The 20,638-nt window shown below is 36.6% G+C and overlaps 1 protein-coding gene across 2 annotated transcripts in view; it reads left to right on the top strand.

The window, feature by feature from the left end:
• The window catches only part of LOC116171412 (T-box transcription factor TBX20-like), a 92,681-nt gene that overhangs the window by 51,786 nt on the left and 20,257 nt on the right, over nucleotides 1-20,638 (top strand). The window contains exon 3 of one of the 2 annotated variants that reach the window (XM_031488244.1): nucleotides 2,430-2,706. In XM_031488244.1, the coding sequence (XP_031344104.1) occupies nucleotides 2,430-2,706 (277 nt within the window). The remainder of the gene's footprint in view (nucleotides 1-2,429; nucleotides 2,707-20,638) is intronic. The other variant, XM_031488245.1, reaches the window with a different exon arrangement.

Genomic DNA, 20,638 nt, shown 5'->3' with positions numbered 1-20,638 from the left:
CTTTATAACTGACTAACTGCAAAATACGTTCAAAGATTGCCACAACTCCCTACCTTACAGAAAGCTTGGATGCAGGTAAAACTCACTGTTTTGAAACAAATAACGCCGACCGAACAAAAAGCGCATGACCAACAAAAGGCAAAAGACCCTGCTTAACTTCCGTCTCCCATATTTAACAATTCTTCCCTTTCCTCGCGTCCGTTCCCCCTTCCTTTCCACAATAATACCGCGTCTTCCAAAGATGAACCGGCATCTGTGGTTCCTTATCGGCTATAACACGTTCTTATCTCGAAATTTAATTAGCGTACGCAGCGATAAGAACATTTCTTATCGGCGACCGGAGAAAAACATGAGGTAAACTTTTACAAATACTACGCAAATAATTTCCAGACGTTTAAATCTAATCTTATAACACACAATTTCTGTGCAACGAAATAAACAAAGTAAAGACGGCAATTATTTATTTGTCTGACGATAACTGGCAAACACTTGGACCTACATACCACACGTAACGTATCTTCAACGTAGATAAAATAGAAAAAAGGGGGGTTGGTGCTGAATGACGCGCCTAAAGTATACTTCCTTATAGGAAAGGAAAAATATAAGAGAAACCCTGTTTAGAACGTTGACTATTACTTTCCATAGAAGAAAGAGAAATCTTATGCGAAGAAATCCAAGAAAAACAAGCAACGTTGACAAATGATAGAAGTATATTAATAGTACGCACAATGGAAAAATTATTAAAAACCAAACAAAACGCGATGGACAGATGGAACTTTAGCTTTGGTATCATGAAATATAATACGTACTACTACATGAACAAATCCTTTCTCGTTATAATATGCAACACGTAATTAAGTTTTATTCATGAATGATTTTAATATCTTACATAAACTTAAATTAGAACCTTATTTCATTGTTTTGTTGACGTTAATTGGAGTTTATTGAATTATTATGCAGACTTTCGCTTGAATTTATCTGTAGGAAAGTGCAATGAATTACGATAAAAATCAGATGCGCTAGTCGTTAATGAATCAGTGATCAATATGTTAAAATAAGTTCCCAAATTACGACACGTTACCTTGAATCAAATACTTTAAATTTCCAGATGTACTATAGAAAAGCATGGAACTTCTCTTATAATTAGAATTGAGAATAGAGAGAATTTATTCCTATACAGTGTGTTCGAGAAGAGGATCACCTCAATATCCCGTTTATTGGGCGAGATTCGAAAAAGTCAAATATAATTTTATATGGGACGCCATATAGTAATTTCCGGTATCACTTCCGGTTGATCAGGAATTCGAGGCCACTTTTGTTCCTCATACGCAATGCGTATGTTTTTTTTAGAATATTTGAAAAGAGAATCAATTTGTTGTACAAAAGATGGAGAAATTCGTGGATCAAAATTTGGTATGCCGTGTGCTATCAGGATGTGCTGTGTGTGTCATGTTTAGTTATTCTTCGTAGTATTTGGAAAAATTGATTATTGGAAGGTTGTTGCAGAAAACACCTTTATAGTAGGTACATGCAAAAACTACACCATCTATGGAGTGGGTTTTTAACACCAAAATGCGTGAAGACTTTGGCACTAATTATCATACAACCTGAAACACGCTCATACGATTACTTAATTAACAAATATTTATTTCTCATACACTACCTCCATTGTTACCTATCTCCCATATGAACATATAAAAACGCCGTTAATTGGCTCGCTAACATTTAAGGTAAATAATTACAGGTGTATAAAAGCGAAACTAGCTATGCAAATTATAAACAAATAAATTTATGCGAAAGATGCTAATTAATCCTAAATTATGAATTATGGAAGCTTCTCGAATTCAAATTTTAGGTTCTTGAGTCGTCTAATTATGTAATAAATCATAATTTGTTGATTAGGTCACCGTAGCGCCCACATCATCAAAACACTATAGGTGTGAATTAAGCGATTTTCCCATGCTGGTTACCCAATCTTCATTTTGATAATGCCATCATCTAATTATTTAAACTAGTTTGAGCTATAGTGAGAGTGACTTGTAATACTTTGTCTAGTTGGATCATTGATCTAAATTACCCCTGTCGAAATAGACAACCTATCATTACGGTTTGCCTTCGAATAAAAGCTGTCGAGTTGATACCATTTCGCGTGCAGCAGAAAGTGTAAAAATTACTAGGTGGTCTTCTATTCTTCACCATTGATTGATACTTTCGCTTGAGCGAGTAGTGTTTTCGATTTGGTTCGTTTGAAGTAAACCAAACGGAATTATTGATCCTTGCTTTTAATGTATTATTGAAGAATTATGACCTGTAAACCTTCGTTACATAAAAACTTTATAGCTCACCACATCAACCCAGCGACTGGTGACTAATTTAAATCGCGTTTAAGTTGCTTGTGAATTGGATTAATTATATTTTTTTCTTTGTTGAAGGAGGATGTTTCCAACGCTAAGGGTGTCATTTACGGGCGTACGACCGGAGCAACGATACGCTGTGATTTTGGACATCGTACCTGTAGATAACAAAAGGTATCGTTATGCATATCATCGTTCATCGTGGTTAGTCGCTGGTAAAGCTGACCCACCTGCTCCCTGTCGTCTTTACACGCACCCGGATTCTCCATTTACGGGGGAACAACTCCGGAAGCAAGTCGTCTCCTTTGAAAAAGTGAAACTCACCAATAACGAAATGGACAAGCACGGACATGTAAGTTTTGACTTCCTTTGACACTGCAATATGTAAATTGTTAATTAAGAACTAATTAAGACTAATAGATTACTAATTCATCATTGCACAGTTCGTTACACTCTGCCACCTAATGATAACGGCGACCGTAATTGAAATCGGTTCGTAATTAAACCATCTAGTCGCGTAATTCTAATTAGTCGAAGTAATCATAATTAAGTTGTTTCCATTGCAATTTTCAATCACAATCACCGTGCGTTTTTATAGTTTTAATAGGAAATCGTAAAGCAGATTTACTTCAACGGCAAGGTAGTAAATCAAGGACTTACACCTTCAGATGACATAAGTTGTTTACAGCACTATAATAGTTATTAAATAGCACGAATGGAGGTGATTAATGTTCCTTCGAATGGCCGATCTTGATTAGGTACTAAAAGCTGCTTTAGTAATCCTGTGCAGGGAATAAATTTCAAAGTGCAGGATGTTATAGAAAACATTAATTATGATTTTAGGGGTTGTACACAAGTTTTCGATTTATCCAAAACCAGCCATTTCAAAATGAAGAGCAGACAACAGAGCAAATTCCCATGGTGATGATAATTAATAAAGTGATTTCGTTTAATTACTTAATAATAATCTGACGCACTGCAAACAGTACAAGACACATAATATGAGACATTATTACTAGACATGCCACTTTTAATTTTATAGTAAAAACTGATGAATATGCATCACTGACATGAATATTAAAAATTATTAAGCTCATAATATGCATAATTCGTTAGTAGTGGAGTACGGATAAATTAGAATTGAACAAAGTAGGAAGTCCAAGGGTGAAGTTGCAGCTGCTAGGCCACTTGTGTGAGAGAAATAGACACATCAGGGATAAATACGGCAAAGGGGGTGATTTCGGTATTAATTTTAGGAATAGTAGTAGAGAAATCAAACAATTAGTACTGATCTTGTTACTAGGTTCTGCAACAGGGCATTTTGTATGGATTAACAATATACCCATGTTGACAACCTCCACAATTACGTATGAAACAATATAACCCATTGTGGAGAAATTCCTCCCAGAAGACTTACCCCAGAAAATTCAATAATTCCCAAAATTTTCACACACAAAAATTAAAATAAATGCTGAGTAGAGCAGAACATTCACAAAAGTCGCAAAATTTGTGGGGTTCTGAAGATTTTCACCTTGATTTAGATATGAAGGGTTTTCCAGATTTTCAAGCAATATCAACATCTTCAATTTTTGTCGTTCTGGGTGTAAATTTGTCCAAAGAATAATCGCTTCTCGTGCAGGGTAATTAATAGGAATATTTGCTTCCGGTGTGGTATGGGAGCAGAAATTGCCCCAATCTTGGAATAGTTATTTACAAAGGTGCGGAAAATGATACATTACTGGTGAGGAAATATTGAAGTGCGAGGCCCCTGAGGGGCCGAGTACTTTAATTTCCGAATCAGGTAATGTCATTTTACTGACGAGTTTTGTATTAAATTTTACCCGAAATCGTATTTTAATATAAAATTTCAATTTTTATATAGAACTTTTGATTAATGTCAATCTGTCAGTGATGACAGGAGTTATTATAGACATTTGTAAATGTCAGAAATGCGGCCGGTAAAGTGACGGTACGGCCGGTAAAGTGACAGATCCGGTAAGTAAAGTGACAAGCGGCAGGAAACGTAGTCTGCTCGGCCTCTGTCATGGAAACTAAAATTTCCTGACAGAAAGTAGACAAGAAAATGAAGGTTTCAGGACAATTTTGGGTAAATTCGTTTACGGATGATTGGCGCTTAAAAATTTTGCACCAGAAATATTCGCAGAAATGGTAGGTATTCGCCACAAACATTTTCGGATTATCTGCCACGAAAGTGATTATAAAAGTAGGATTAGGCGTACACCAACTATTGCTAACGCGATCCAAAATCGATCATTCAACAATCGAGTAACACTAACGAATTGTAATTAACGACACGCTTAAAAAAAGAAGAAAAGAAAGGTATCCCCTCGCTGGTTATGTGTTTCGGTTAATTCCTGTTGTCCTAATTCTTATCTAATCCCCAAACGTCCACATGGCAGGTGAAATAGAGGATGGCTTAATGGCATCTCTGCAAGTTGGCCGTTATCTCACTCAGACGAGCAAACAAGTAGAGCTTCTAATTACGCTGCTGATCTGTACAGGAACATACCTTTGTAGTTGGTATACCCTCGATCTGGGATTGGTATTTTTCAGTTGGGGTACTCAAAAACCCCTGCAAAAGTACTACATAAGATACCAATATTTAAACCCGATTGCACCTACCTCTACTTATACGAGAGAGCGTAAAAAAAATTAATAACAAGTAATGATGGACAAATGAATTGATTTACATCGGCTCAACTGTCAGATTGCAGAAGTGCCAAATGTTGGTAAGGGTTCTGTAAATGTCCGGGAAAGTGATGAAATGATAGTGTTTTCAAGGGAGGGTGAAATAATCAAAGAAAATGTACTAAATGATTCTCGTGGTGAAGAAACTAGATAGGAGGATGCCGAGGGTTATGACGGACGAACAACACTGTACGAAAAGTACAAGACATCCCACCGGTAACTATGCAAGAGTTACTGACGACGCAGGGCAGGGCTTCCTATAAACAAAGCGCCTGGTCCCGACCTTATTCCAACTGAGCAATGACCAGACCAGAGATATGGACCCAAACTGCAACGGAAGGAAACGGAAACCTGCCTGTTATAGTGACAATTCCGAACGCAACAGGTGCTCTTCGACCCATATGTCTAATAGAGTTGCTGGAAAAGCTCGGTTAACCCTACAGGTAGGAGTCAAACTTTCGCCAGAATAGTATAGCTTCCGGAAAAGATGGTATACCAAAAATACACCGCTACGGATTTTAGATGAAATACGTTTAGCAAACTCCGGAACGTGTAGAACTCGGGAAGTGTGTTTGGTTGCTTCGCTGGATGTTAAGAACGCTTTTAAATCGGCATCTAGGAAGGCGATCATAAAGGAGTAGCGTGATTGGGGTGCGGGGAATACATAGTGGAACTGGTACGGCTCAAAAACCCTTAGGTGTGACCTATAACTTCAAATCGAGTGCGGGAGTGCCACAAGGGTCTGTTTTAAGACCTTTGTTGTGGAGTGAGGTGAAAGTAATCGGCTTCGCGGATGGTCTGACTGTAGAAATCCGTAACAGTTTGAACAAAGCTTGTGAAAAACTGACAGGGACGATCGACAAAAACAATAACTGGATAGGGGCACGTGTTTAAAGTTGCTACAGGAGAAAACGAAAGTAGCCTTAATGGCAGGGTGAGAAAAATCCACAATCTCACGGTGGAGGACACAAAGTTACCGCTGAACCTAGAATAAAGATATTGGAGGTTACGCTTGATAAAAACTTTTCCTTCATATCTCACGTCAGGATAGTAAGTGAGAAGTCTGTCTGTCTCTTCGTCCGTCTGGACCCACTTTTGCGGTTTTGAATTACTTTTAGGGGAATGATCCTAGAGTCCTGGATTTTTGCAATACGTAGCCAATACCTTCAAGGTGATTATCCAATTTCGCTGTCTCAAGGGGAAGGGGGCGCATTAATTATTCCCTGAGTTTTGGAAAATAAAACATACATAACCTTTACATGCGACAACCAGCTGGTTTCCTCTGCGACTCCTTTTCGAGATCAGTAGGTGGCCGATGGGGGAGGGGGGTGGAGAGGGAAGGTAGAAATAATTTTATCTGTCACAGTATTCTAATTAAAGGTCTCAACAAAAGGAACTGTTTTCTGGTAACTACCGCCTTTCTTTCTAACTTCTTATCAAAAGAGGAGGGGGGGGACTGGTTTCATCCTGCATGGTACTCTAATGAAAGGTCTCAATGAAAGGAATTAATTTCTACCAACCATCGTCCTCCTCCTCGACCCCTTATCGTGATTGGATATAAATAATTCCTTAATCTCAAAAACATCAGATTGTCGGAGGAGGGTACTCACAAAGGATGATTGGGACATCTGAAAGAAATATATCTATTGGATATGTCAAAACTTTAAGGGCGAATATCTCGAAACGTTTCGTTGGACGAAGGGTACTTCCCAAAGGCAAATTGAATTGTTTGGTCGAAACATATATTAGTGTAGAGAAGGAGGGGTACCCTTGAAGGGCAAAAAGAAGGTTTAGACGAGAGACATCTACCGGCGATGTAAAAACTTAATTGTGAATATCTCGAAAATCTGGGAGGAAGATACCTAGAAAGGGAAAATGCAATATTTCGGAGAATTTCTCTAAGGGCTTGATCCTTCTTGCATTACATAGCGTACCTAGATTTTGAATGTGTACCAGGCGACCTTTAGGAAAATGTTTATTTGTAAACAGCCCCTTCTCCATTAATCATCTAACAAGGAAGAAAACATCGATAAATATAGCATGCTACTACCTTATAACCATTACCAAGCTATTTCGGTTTAAAAAATGCGCTTTATCTACACAAGAATTGTGCACAATTTATTTTATACTTGAGGAGACAACCTAATGGAGTAAGTGCTTGCCTACACGACGAGTAAGACCGTCCTCAATTTGAATCCGGATTGGGACAAGAAAATGTTTTGGCATTGACTTTTTTAAGCGATTGGAACCATTGAAAACTAAAATCAAGTTTCGGACCTTTGGAAACAAGCCTCAAAGCTCCGCCCGGATTAGGGAATGCAATATCGGGGATTCCGCAACATTTTTGAGGGATTAATCCCGTACGTAAATGGAACGTGGGAGAACGTAGGCTACTTCTATTAAAATCAAGTCGATTTCTTAAGCCAAACATGGCAAAAGTTGGCCAGCAATGCGCGCATGTGCAGAACTAAGTTTGTAATTGGTGATACGATTTGAAATTTGAATGCCACCTCTTTCTAATAAAAGAAACTAATCGCCCATGTCAAACATGTAGGGGGGAGGGAAGCAGAACTTCAAATCTGAATATCTAAACACGTAGTGTCGGAATAGGGTGGTTACAAAAGAAAAGGGTACATGTCGACGAGACGTATCCTTCGGCGAGGTTAAAACATATTTGAATAACTCAAAAAGAGAATGGTAGACCTCGACGAAACGCATTCGTCGGTGGGGTTAAAACCTCAAATGCGAATATCTCTGAAACGAAGTGTCGGATGAGGATACTTACAAATGATACATGTTTGATAAGGTGTTCAGTTGTCTAGTAGATGAACCCTATTAATTGTGGGCACAGCATCCAGAGATCCCCTGGTGCGGTTTCTTTTAGGAGACAAAACGGTCGATTTACTTGGAAATTCGCAAAAAAGTTAGGTTCCATTGTATGTTCAAAGTTTAGGAGTGCACCATCTTGTGGTGGGACTGTGGGAGGATATTCTTGCAAACCAGAAGAAGTATAATTTAAAGTTACGGAGAATAAATTACACTTAGAAGCTCAAAGTGTTTCTCAGGAACAACAATCAAACGATTTTGATCAAATTTATAAACGACCATTTTATCCTCCTCGCGTTGAGCACATGCTTGCCGCTTGCTGAGGCCCTGCTTATGGAAAACGAAAAGAAATCCTGTCAAAAAGGGACAGCAATCAATGAAATATCAATCACTATTTTATAATAATGGATACTTCAAATTTGAATTTTGGTTCTTTTTCAGCATAATACATAATAACACCAAAACAATATTATCCATAGCTTGTTCAGCGGCTCTTTGAATAGCTATTTCTGTAAAGTTTTTTTTTGTACAAGAATCATTAATATTTTTTTATGTTACACCATTATATATATAAAATTATAGAGTATCTTGATTCGCTGATCAAAAAAAAATGTTCATTCAAATTCGCTCTTTTGCAAGTTGCTGGAAACGTTCATTATTTTATCATAGGCTGAAGAAATAAAGTAAGAGCTTGTTCTGAATTAATTTTATACACGTATCCGAATAATTATTATAACTAAAGCAAAATATTCCATTTTATTTGTCGAGAATACGATTGTGTATGCGTCACCAAAAGTATATATACCAAGAATGCCATTATACTTATATCCTTGTGGTGAAGGTAGAATTTTTTGTAAAAAATGCTCGATCATGGAGAAAAATTTGTAAATGCGCGTGTTTGTTGATAATACTTACATTGACTAATTTCGGATGTCAACATTGAATTATTAACACTGGAAGACTTGCACGCTGTGAGACCATAATCGCATTCTTGATCTGACGCATTAAACACACTCACAAATTAGGACTAAACATGTGACACTATTGTATTTCACGAGCTTTTGAATTTATATTTTATTTTTATGTGTAGTATGAAAAAGATTAAAGATAACCTTTATAAAAGTCATAAATAATAATTTTTATAACACCTTCTGCATAATCGTACCTTGTTTGCCCTCATGCATGCGTATTCAAAGGCTGTGCTAGAATGCAATGCCATTAAATCGATGCTGTTCCACAATTTCACTTCCTTTTGTATATTCTAAATTCGCTTATTCGCTTATTCGAATGAGGAATTTTGGGTTTCATACTGAAAAATCTCATTTTTGTCATGACAGGTGTCAAGTGAGCTTTCCAAAGAATTAACGCACTCAATAACTTGCGCAAATATGATTGATGTGATAATAATCGTGCTTCCCTGCGGGATTCGGCAATTCGTAAATGGAATCGATAAATAAATTACAGGCCCCTTTTTCTTGCCTTGTCAATTACAGGCTAAAAACTGGCAAATGACTCATATAAATCACATCAAAAGATAATTCTCATAAACACTCCGGTATAAGCTGATTATAACTTCAGTAAAAGGAACACATTCCATACTTTAGTGTGGTACGCGAAGAAGAGGAATGTCGTTACAAACACCTTCTCTTATAGCCACAAATTATCGCCTGAAACTACACGGGGACCACCAGTAAGTTGCCTCGTTCACCCTTGAGTTATACACCCACATCTAATGCTACCAACTCTTCGACCTGCAATTACTTCGCACCTTTTCCATAAACGCTCAATAGCAGACGAGCATTTACATAAATTACGTTTAGTGATTGCAATATTTAAAAATAAAATGTTTTACTTGAATTTATGGAGCGGATTCACGAAGGCGCAGCAAATCGTTACAGTTTCTTCTTTATACAATGTTGCGAGTGCGTGTCTACGAGTTTATTGTTTAATATTAGAAAATGAGCTGCAGGTTTATTTAATTATTCACTTTAATAACGTGTGTTCTATACATAGCGGATGTTTACTTCAAATCCATAACATACGAGTAGCAAAAGAAGCTCGCCACAAAATCTAAATAAACGTCAAAAATAACTATAATCCCTGCTATAATCAGATAATAGTATATTATATACCGAGGGACTAAAGTGTGTGTTTTATAATCCCGAGGGTGCACATTGTTGAGCGAAACGTAGTTGAGGGCAACAAGCACCCGAGGGATTAGGACGCACTTTAGTCCTGTGGTATATACGCTATTTTTTGTACTCCGGTAATCAGCTACGGCAATTTCAATGTTAAAGTGCAAATTTGAAAGAAAAAATTTGATTGATTGTATAGGATCAATATACCTGGTAATGTCAAATTGTGACCGTATAACGATAAATGTCAGTTTGATTTAAAATATTCTAGTTTAAAACTACGGCGTACAAAATGATCGTTTAAAACTCTGAAGAACAAGCTATAAGGAATCCTACTGCCTTCCAAAGAGGGAGAAAAAATTGCACTTTAGTCCCTTAAATGAATGACAAAACACGTCGATTTAGTCCATGGAGTACAAAAATAATCAAATTACACTAAGAAAAAAAGGTGTGAAAGTATGAATTGTGTACAATAAGGGGGAGGGAGAAGGTACAAACGAATTGAGAACTTGCAAAAAACTTGAGAAGAAACCTTGAGAGACGCTTAAGAAGAAATAGTGCAAAGCTTGAGAAGACCATGACATCTTGAGAGATAGTTGAGGAGAAATTTAAGGGAATTTAAGATGGACGAAAAGGGAAATGGATAAATTTTGAGAAACTTGAGATGGATTTGGGAAGAAAGTGAAGAAGTGAATGTGAACGTAATTTGAAGAGAACTTTGAGGACTTGAGGAGAACTTGGGCGAAAGTGTATTTGTTTTTGAATCATAAATAGTGTTAATATAATAATAAAGCATCAAAAATATTAATAAGATAATACTAAGTAGTGCAAGGGAGAGCACAAATTATAATAGACTAAGCCAATGTTGTGCCAATCCGTCTCTGGCTACTGTACATCTGTTTCACCTTGAGAACGCTTTCTATGGGGTAAAGTGGTACATAGATGATGATGTACGATTAACTCTCTGGCATGAGGGTACCAGAGCGTATCCCTTTTGCCTCTACATCTGGAAAAAATGTTGATGTCTTGCACGCTCTCTTTGAATGGTACGTATTATGTTAGTAGTAGGTAGAAACTACATTTTCATCCAATTCGAGCTGCACGGACCGGTCACGGAATCCGCTGGTTGTTTTTGGACAATTTCCTGAAAGCCAACCAGCGATACATGTATTCGGAAGATACAGAGCGGTCATTCCAAAAGCTGAAAGAAGCCCTCACACGCCCACTGAAGCTTCACAGGTCAATTCGAGCTGCACGGACCGGTCACGGAATCCGCTGGTTGTTTTTGGACAATTTCCTGAAAGCCAACCAGCGATACATGTATTCGGAAGATACAGAGCGGTCATTCCAAAAGCTGAAAGAAGCCCTCACACGCCCACTGAAGCTTCACAGGTCGACAGTGTAACTGGAACTTAAACCCTAAAAGGGTTCTTTGATGACATAAAATAGACATACCTCTTAAATAAGAGGGCTAATCGTAGATGAAGCAACAATTCTTTATGAATATTGAAGTATAACAAATTACAACCGAAACCTAAAGATAGTACACTCTAAATACGAAATGCAAATGGCGGTACTTGTCATAAAAAGGAAAGAATTCACTAGGAGTATAGGTGAATTCGTCTAACTAATTTGTTCGAAATTGCCATATCCGGAAGGTGAAAATTAGAATTCCATGCGTTCTACCTTACGCTTCAGCCAGTAATTGACGTATATTTCGATACGGCTGATGAAGGAAAGAAAGATGAAAGGGGCCACCCACCAATCAAGGCAAGAAAATTAGCCGTCATTTGTGCCAAAAAATTGCCTTGTCAAATTATAACAATGGATGGAGTCAATTATCAAATCGTTTCCAAAAGTTAGGGGTGTTTTTCGACAAGTAATAAACCGTAAACGATAATAATGCTTCGTAATGGAAAAAATAAAATTTTACATTAGATCCTGCGTTCTTTCAAATTTCTGTATAGAGAAATCCCGTTCCAAATATTAGGTGGAAAAAAACGTTACAATCTTTTGTTACTACAAACTTAGTTGTTATCATTTGGCTTCGAAGCTGATGAAAGTTGGCAATATGTGAGTAAATACAGATTTTGTTCTCCAAGAGATACTTAAATTATACAAAACTACCAATAATGTAAGCAAACTTTAAACAAAAACTTCAAGGGTTAAGGGTTATATACTACTACTTGTATGTTCGGCGAAATCTCGTCCTATGGGGTCCTCCTGAATTTGGAGGTGTGGAATAAAGGTGATTTTCCTTCTATTCTTTGGTATGTTTTATGAATAGTGCCTTAGTTGTAAAAATAGTCATTTTCTCAAATATCCTTCAGGATGAGAAGCAACAGGAAAAGTTAGGCCAGTTAGAAGTACTTAAATCCATAGACTATAAGTTACAAAAAAAATAATTTTCGTGCTCGGAATGTTTCGATACGACCCCCCGATTTTCAAAATTAACCAACATAAAAAACACGTCAACCTTCTTCGACCCTGCAGTGGATTCATAGCCATGCTCGAACCCAGATTCGAACCAGGGAGCCTTAGTACTGTACGTTGAGTTTCCGCGTCACATTGACCTGTACTTTTTTCAGAATGACGAATTTCAAAATATGAAATAAAATGTTCAGGTCTTTATTTTAAAAAAATCGAGAAAAAAATGAAATTGATGATGTTCAAAAAAACGGAAACGTCGTACTTAAAAGTATACCAGCTTGTAGGAGAGAAAAACTTGCAATGAAAGAGTGTCATTTGTTTTCAAAAATCTCAAATTAAGGTTACCTTTAGAAATTGAACGGCGGGCGTTAACTTTAAACAACAGAATGTAAGAGGACGATGTTCTTATATTGAAATCTAAAAATGCGAAAATACATAGAAAAATACCCATAATAAAGGGTTATGCACCGTTTAGGCAAACTAAAGTTATCCAGAATATAGAAGTAAAAATAAAATTTATCAATATAAAAGGGAGCGTGTACCTATCTATTATAATAAGAAAAAAAACTAATTTATTAATTAATTAGTAAGAACAGTGAAGGACATGCCTCTTGCATCACACAAGGAAATCGGATGATTAGTCTTAAGATGCAAGAATGTAGCGAAACAATGTAAACACTTTGCTAATCTTTTTCCTACTAATTAGCAAACGAAATTATACCTAAACGGAAATGAAAATATGATGTAAATGAGTAACTGAATATCATAATATGTAATTTAATTATAACAAATAATTAAAGAAATAGCGTAACCGTTTCAGTTCGAATTTAAATGTGTAAAAAATGCATAGCATACCAGAGATGATGAAATTGTGATAATAATTTTTTGAAATGTAAATATTAATGCGACCTGCTTGTGGTAACATCCCACACACAACAAAAAGCTACAAAATTAAACTTTATTAGTTTCTTCTACAAAGGAAATATAAATAATTTTATAGGATTTCCTGAATATAAATTAATAACCGGGCCAGAAATCTAATTATCTTATTAATTAGCCTATCCCATACACTTTTACTTTGTGAAGATATTTTGTAAAAATACGATCAATTAAATTAGAAACCTGGATAATTATGTTATTATTGTTAAGTGTTTTATAAGGAATGAGATAATTACAGATCGAGTTTGAAACTTGGACAAATTTTATGACACGTCTTAAAAACATTCCTGGACATGATAGCTGCGTCATTTATGAATGGACCCCCTTGAGGCCAGGCCCGTACACAAATACTCATATTTCAATCTCCATGAAATGGATTTTAAACGAGTTGCTTGTTAGGCTCTAGGTGAGAAATTTGTTGTCCTCAAGACTCCCTGAAGCGTATGGGCTCACCGGGTAGCGTGTTTAGAATTATAAAATCTTACTTCTTGGGTGATATGTGTATCGTATTTGCTGGAGAAGGAGATATTTGGAACGTAGGTAGTTTTCTAAAAATGCCCACGGGTTTCACAGCAAGGGATTAATGCAGCTGCGACAAGACACTTTTCTTCGCATTTACATTGTCACATATCATAACTTGTAATTTTAATATGCATGACATTTTTTAAGCAATGCTGGTGATAAATGCTAAATGACAGGTTTTGGTTTTTTATATGCGCTCACTTGGGCGATTCAAGATTCTCAAATCTAAGTATATTTTGACTGGTACCATTCATTAATTGTGAAAAATTTTATCACATACTGCTAATCCGCTATAAATTATGGGTTTAGCCTAAGATTGTTGACATGTTTTACGATTACCATATACTGACGATACGCTAACGTATAATTGATTCTTTACACCCAGAATCAACACTTGCGGTTAGATTACGTCATCAAATTGCGAGAGAGGTTGCCACACACGAAAATGTTTCGATTTCCGATTCATTTACGAAAATATTCGCCGGTTACTAAACACGAACACAAATAATTTCGACTGACTAAATGCATATAAATGGAAACAAAATGGCATTTCCCGAAAATGCTTGTGCGGAACAGTATCATTATCGGGTTTAAACATTTTCAAAATTGATATGTTTAGGGGTTGCGTGCGGCGACTTCCGATTAAACTGCATGCACGTTATCAACTTAAGAATCGATTTCGACGACGTCCGACATAGAAAAAATAGGGATCGCACTCTATTCTAGAGCTGATGCGGTTGTGTTAGTTCCATCAGGTTTAATGCACTCATTTGTATTTCAAGAGAGTAAATTAAGACGAGCTGTGGAATTCTGAATTTAGAGCTATACAGAGATATTACGACGCCATCAGCGATGGCAGTTATATACATGGCACCAAGTAACAACCCTTACTATGCGTGAGTCGTTATATATCCTATTCTACAAATTTGCGTCAGGAAGAGACCCCCCTAAGGTGTGAACACATTTAATATAGGCCTCTTTCCCCGACGCACTATTTCTGTATTTTCCGCTTTTCAGGAATCAAATTTGCGGGTAGACTCTTCACATTTTTTCTTATGTTCAAGTGATCAAGAAGCTGAACAGACATGCGTACATTATTGTGCTGGTTGCGACCCATTAAAAGGATGCAATGACCTTTCCCACCAATATAGTTTAAATATCCGAATTGCTTCACTTGCGTCCAGGTCTCATCAATTGTCAAAAATTGGTCTTAGAAGTCTCTTTAAAGTGACTTTTTGCTCTGAATGGGCAAATGCGGCATCACCACTTTATCTACGATTTGTGACACGGAGGTTATTTTTTAACATCTATTGGAAGTAGTTAATCAAATTCTGCGCGTACATACCATGTAAGTACAGTGATAACTGAAGGCGATAAACTTACCAGAACTCAACATCAAATTAATTTTGATTCGATTCCGTTGCGGTTTTTAACATTAGAAACGTTTATGGTTTCGTAAGATGTATGGGTATAAAAAGTTACGAGTTTCGTTCAAGCAGAAAAGACAACGGTGGCGCTTCAAGTGACGATTTTACCGTACTTGACTGTAATCGGTAGGTGAAGGAAAAGTCGATACGCTACTTACTTAAGAGTGCTCAATTGTTTAGTTACGATGCTTACTATTCATCAGAAAGGTGACGATTGAATAAGAGCTATTTGTGTTTTACATAGGTATGGCGTTATACGATTATCATTTCCAGTGTCTCCAATGGTTGCAGGGATTGCGAAATTTGTGAATTTTTTCCATGGAAAAACTTTGTGAGCATTCCAAAAATTAAAAAGTGGAACTTATCCAGGGACTTATCTAAGGAACGCTTCGAATGGATATTTGACATTTGATTTCAAGGAAGATAGCATTATTTGCAACGTTCCTTGACAAAATGAAAAGAACTCCATATTTTCAACTGTCAGAGATCAGGCCCAATATATCAATTCTCTTTACTCAAAATCGAGCTCAAAATCGTTCTGAAACCTTCATTTACCAGATTCCTTTCGTCGGTATCCACTTCTGACGCCTCCTCAGTTATATAAATGTGCCATTTCCTTGCAAAAGGTGGTTAATTTCGCCCCTAGGAAAATATAAAAACATCATATTCCGTCACGTAGGAGTTTACAAGATCTCTCCGACGACACTAGTTTGAAAACGATCAAAACTGTTGAAGAAGATTAGGAAAAATCTGAAAGATCACCGCGGTAGTAAACCGTGCTCGAAAACGATGCAAACGCACCGAAAATTTAGGGGATTTGGGCTTTGGGCACTCTTTTAAAAGATCTTTAAACAATTTTCGCATGCTTGATGGAAAGTGCGTCAAGATTTCAAAGGGAAAATGCGCCAGTACCTACCTTGTTAATAAAAAGATGCACAACACAAAAGAAGAAATCCTAAACAAACCAACCTTCAATGATGTACCTACCAATAAAAAATTGACCGTAGTAATTAACACCAAATTACATTGTACCCGGTAAGAGGGCAACAAAAATTTTCCTTTGGGAATGTCAACAATTTAATGTTTAATCATATACAGCGGCGCATACTCAATTTCGATGGGCAACTTTCTTATTAGCGCAGATAGGTAAATGAAAATCTCTTAGGTACTCGTTATCTCTTTTTTCATTCTTATTCCATTACCGATACCAGAAATAAGCTGCCGTCTTTTGTTTTTTCCCTACAGAGCAAAATGGAAAAAATGGCCGATTGCTTCAATTTCCTGTGCCTATAACTCCTTTATTTTTGAAGCTAGAACAAAATCGCTTTAGCATTATTGAGGCACTTTTTTAAGTAGAAATCAATGCTTTCAGTCGTTTGTTTCTAACCGGTTTAGTAAGTACGCTGTAACTCAAAGTTGATGAAAATAATAGTTGGCCATGTGGTTCTAAAAAATTGCTTATGTTACGAGCTTTCCGAAAATGTATGATATGTCATACTTATATTTTGAATAATAAGTAATATGAAAAAATGTACTAATAAACTTGACAAACATTTAAAGAAAACAGTAAACAAAACAGCTGATATTCAACAAAATCTACAAATATTAATAAGCGCCCTCAATGGTGAGAAATGCACATTGTTGGTTCCCTTTCTCAAAGATCTTGTAGCATTCAGGATTTGTAGTGGTTGACTGCTTCAAACGCTCTTTCTGCATTTTCCCGTAATTCTTTCTCAGTTGTACCTATAGAAGAATATTAGTATTTTTTTAAAAACCCACAAGAAATCCAATATGGGTTTAAGTGTGGTGAACGTGCTGGCCATTTTATTGGTCCTTGCGTTCCAATCCAATTATGTAGTTGATACGAGATAATTTAAAATTTAAATAATTTTGAACAATTATCGAATTATGAGCTGGGGCACCGTCTTGCTGAAAAATAACCGTTCCTCTCTTTTCTAAAATAATATTAAATCTTCCAGAGTGCGCTTTAATGTTTTAAACTATGATGTCGTTTCAGGTAACACCACCCATTAAACCCAAATTCTTCTTGGGCTCGTATAGATATAAATTTGATGCGGGTTTTCATTTGCCTATAATAGCCTATATTTTATGTATTAAAAATTGTAGTACTTGATATATAGGTATGTGTGCATTATCAGTCCAAATAACGTTATCGCTAAAATGTTCGACCTCATTTTCATTCCTAAGAAACCCATGACAAATCTTGCGCGATTGAGGAAAGTCTTCAGATTGATTCTTACTATACTTATATGATTTGTATTTCTTCATCTTAAATTTGTTAATATCTGTTGATTTTTGGCCTAATATCAAATAAATAAGTTTCCTTTAACTTAAAATATACTTTCCTCCTTTTGTGTATTATAAATTTGCTTATAATTATTGCCTGCCTGTTTTTGTAGTTTTCTTGCCTCCTGAGGTGAGCATAAGGATGCAGCATTTCTTCCGCGTATTATACGTATAGGTATAGTCAGACGCTAAGAACAGAAGTTGAGGGTGTGGGCGAAATAAATTGTAGAAGCTTGGTGTGTCTTTCCCACATCCAAATCCTGCACTGGTTGTTGTTCGTTTTCATTGTCTAGGTTTATCATGACTTCGTGGAAAATGGATTCCAATACCTACCTACTGGAGGCATGGCTCTAGTTAGTTATTGTTGCACATTGCTAATGTAGGTATGCGTAACCGTGACTGTGGATAGACATATGGTTAAATTAACATATAGGTATAGGCACTAGATGCACCTAATGCTCGATTTTAAATGCTTCAAAGGCGGCTAGTATAGCACGTCCTACCGTAGATGCAGTGCCAAGTCGCCAGCCTATAGAGACACCTAGGTGTCAGGTCTCCTACTGCGTGTGCTGGTGTGTCGGTGGAGAAAGGAGCTGTTTTAAACAATCCAACTATAGTGGTTTTCGCTGCTATTACCTATGTGATAAAATAAACAGGACAATACGTAGACGTTTTTATTATTGCTATTAGAGTTTCTTAATCTTAATGTTAATTTTTCGGAACTGATAAGGGACGTCGTCCTCAATCTTAGGGTCAATAAAAAAATCTCAACAGCACGATTCCTTTTCGGACTTGTATCAGGTTATTGGTAGTCGTAGTGGTTCTTATACGTACATATAGAGCAATAATAAATACACACAAAAAGAGGCAACTGGCTCAGAAGGAACTTCAGAAGAATGTAACACTGTATAGGTGCTGAGTCAGGTGCCAATGCGCCTTTAGATGAATGGGACGATTATTTTGGTTTTTTAAAATTAAAGGCACCTACAACCAAAATTTCGATAAAATTGCTCCACAAATAAGGAAGTTGTCTATTGCGCATGCGTGGTTACGGAAGGGAAACTGACTACTTATCTCCATACTTGGATGGGTAAACGATAAATTAGACTTTTTATTTCTTCTAACACACGGTGATAGAATCTGTTATACCTACGTTAACCTCGTACTTAATCTTTCGGTTTCTGGAAAGTCAAATTCTAAACAGCGGAAACTAAATTTGTCCCCTACAATAATATTTAGACGTTGCCGGGTTGGTGTTATTAACTGTACCATTCGCTCTTTTAACGCGACAAAGAAATTTTTCAAATTATATATGGGGAGATGAAAATTAGTAGCTTGCTCGCCTCAACGTGTTACCGTAGTATAGCATTGTTTATTCATGGGTAGTGGTATTTGTGGCAATAGCGAGTGCGAGCGACGCACCACCCCACCACAACTCGCCTATAAATATATATATATACCTAAGAAGAGCGGGTAAAAAACAAATGACTTGATGATAGGCGCTACGAAGAATAGCTGTGCACAACGAAATTCCTTTATATAGTAACTAGGTATATAGATATACCTAGCACCTAACCAAATAGGTATTACCTGGTAAGATAAAACCAACCTTCTCATCAGTTAGATACTTACCGCCCATTTTCTAGACCTTCACCCATGTAAATTGCAATGAAAATAACAGCACTTAGTAAGAAGTTAAAAATATAATTAAGTTCTTATAAAAAATAACGTCATACTTCCATCATTATCGCGAAAATCTGGAAAAATGTAGGTAGGTAACTATACCTAGTTCTTCAAATTTCTCTGGAATGAACGATCAATAATTCCATGCTTATAATTAGTAATAAAATAAAGCAAGAGAGAGGTAGTTGATTGAACTTGAAATGAAATTATACACATCTAAGTAATTCCAATTAGATCGTAATTGTATAATTGGTTACCGGCTTTAAATAGGTATGATTTGCTCTCGATTAGTTTGATTATATTACGGAGAGCATTGAGTAATGTTGACCTTTTTCTCACTTCAATAAAATCGAATAGAACCTTACCGCGTGTGTTGTATGAGTTATGGGAAATGTCGAGAAATGTCATCGGTAGGTACTAAATTTCACAATTTGTCAAGCGACATATAAACGTAAATGTAATGCTGAAGTTATCGATTTAGGTATACTCGTGTTTCCTTTGTGAAAGGAAAATTTGTAGTTAGGCGCCGGAAAATTGACGTTTTATTTATTTAACAACAGCGTTGCGCGAGTCGTGATGGGGTGGAAGGAAAGATATGGCAGATAATCAAGAGCCGCCTGATAAAGTAATTAAACCAAACGAGAATTTAAAATCACATCGAAAACACTTCATTTGAGCTAATGACACTTTAAACGCCGCCACTCCTAAAAGAGTAAATCGTAACTGACAAGGGTTAAAGAGCTTCTAAGAGTAGTTAGTAATAGACAGATTATCTTGAGTGCGCTTGCGCCCACTCGCCCGGAACACGCGCTCCCCGGAACGCTAAAGTTCCCCCAAATGCTTTTCCCCCCCTGATTTCTATCGTTGCCTGGCAACGTACTCGTAATTCCTGCTAGCGATAATGATTGGCGGCATTGCTACTTACAATGGCCGCCGTGTCCGCACGCGATAACAATGCTATTTATTTTAATACATTCTTTACATTTCAGCTCAGTTTTACCTGTAGCTTTGCAAACTGATGAAGTATTATATTTTTACGTACGTACGTAAGTGTTAGTCATATGAATATAACTTACAATTACATGGTTTATTAATTAAAAAATTGCTTTCAGATTCATGCTCTGTTAGTGATTCGAAAATCTCGTTTCTTGTTTAGATAGATAGATAGGTACCTACTAGGTACGTGAATTCGTGTAACACAAGACTTGAAGTTGTTTGACAATATAGTTTACCTATAGAAAAGAGATGTTAGGAGTCCTGTGGTGGTAACTACTTAGGTATCTTCTCCGGAAGTCATCGCATAATT

This window comes from Photinus pyralis, unplaced genomic scaffold, assembly GCF_008802855.1.
Source record: "Photinus pyralis isolate 1611_PpyrPB1 unplaced genomic scaffold, Ppyr1.3 Ppyr1.4_LG5, whole genome shotgun sequence".
Classification (NCBI taxonomy): domain Eukaryota; kingdom Metazoa; phylum Arthropoda; class Insecta; order Coleoptera; family Lampyridae; genus Photinus; species Photinus pyralis.
This window is presented reverse-complemented; position numbering and strand designations above follow the sequence as displayed.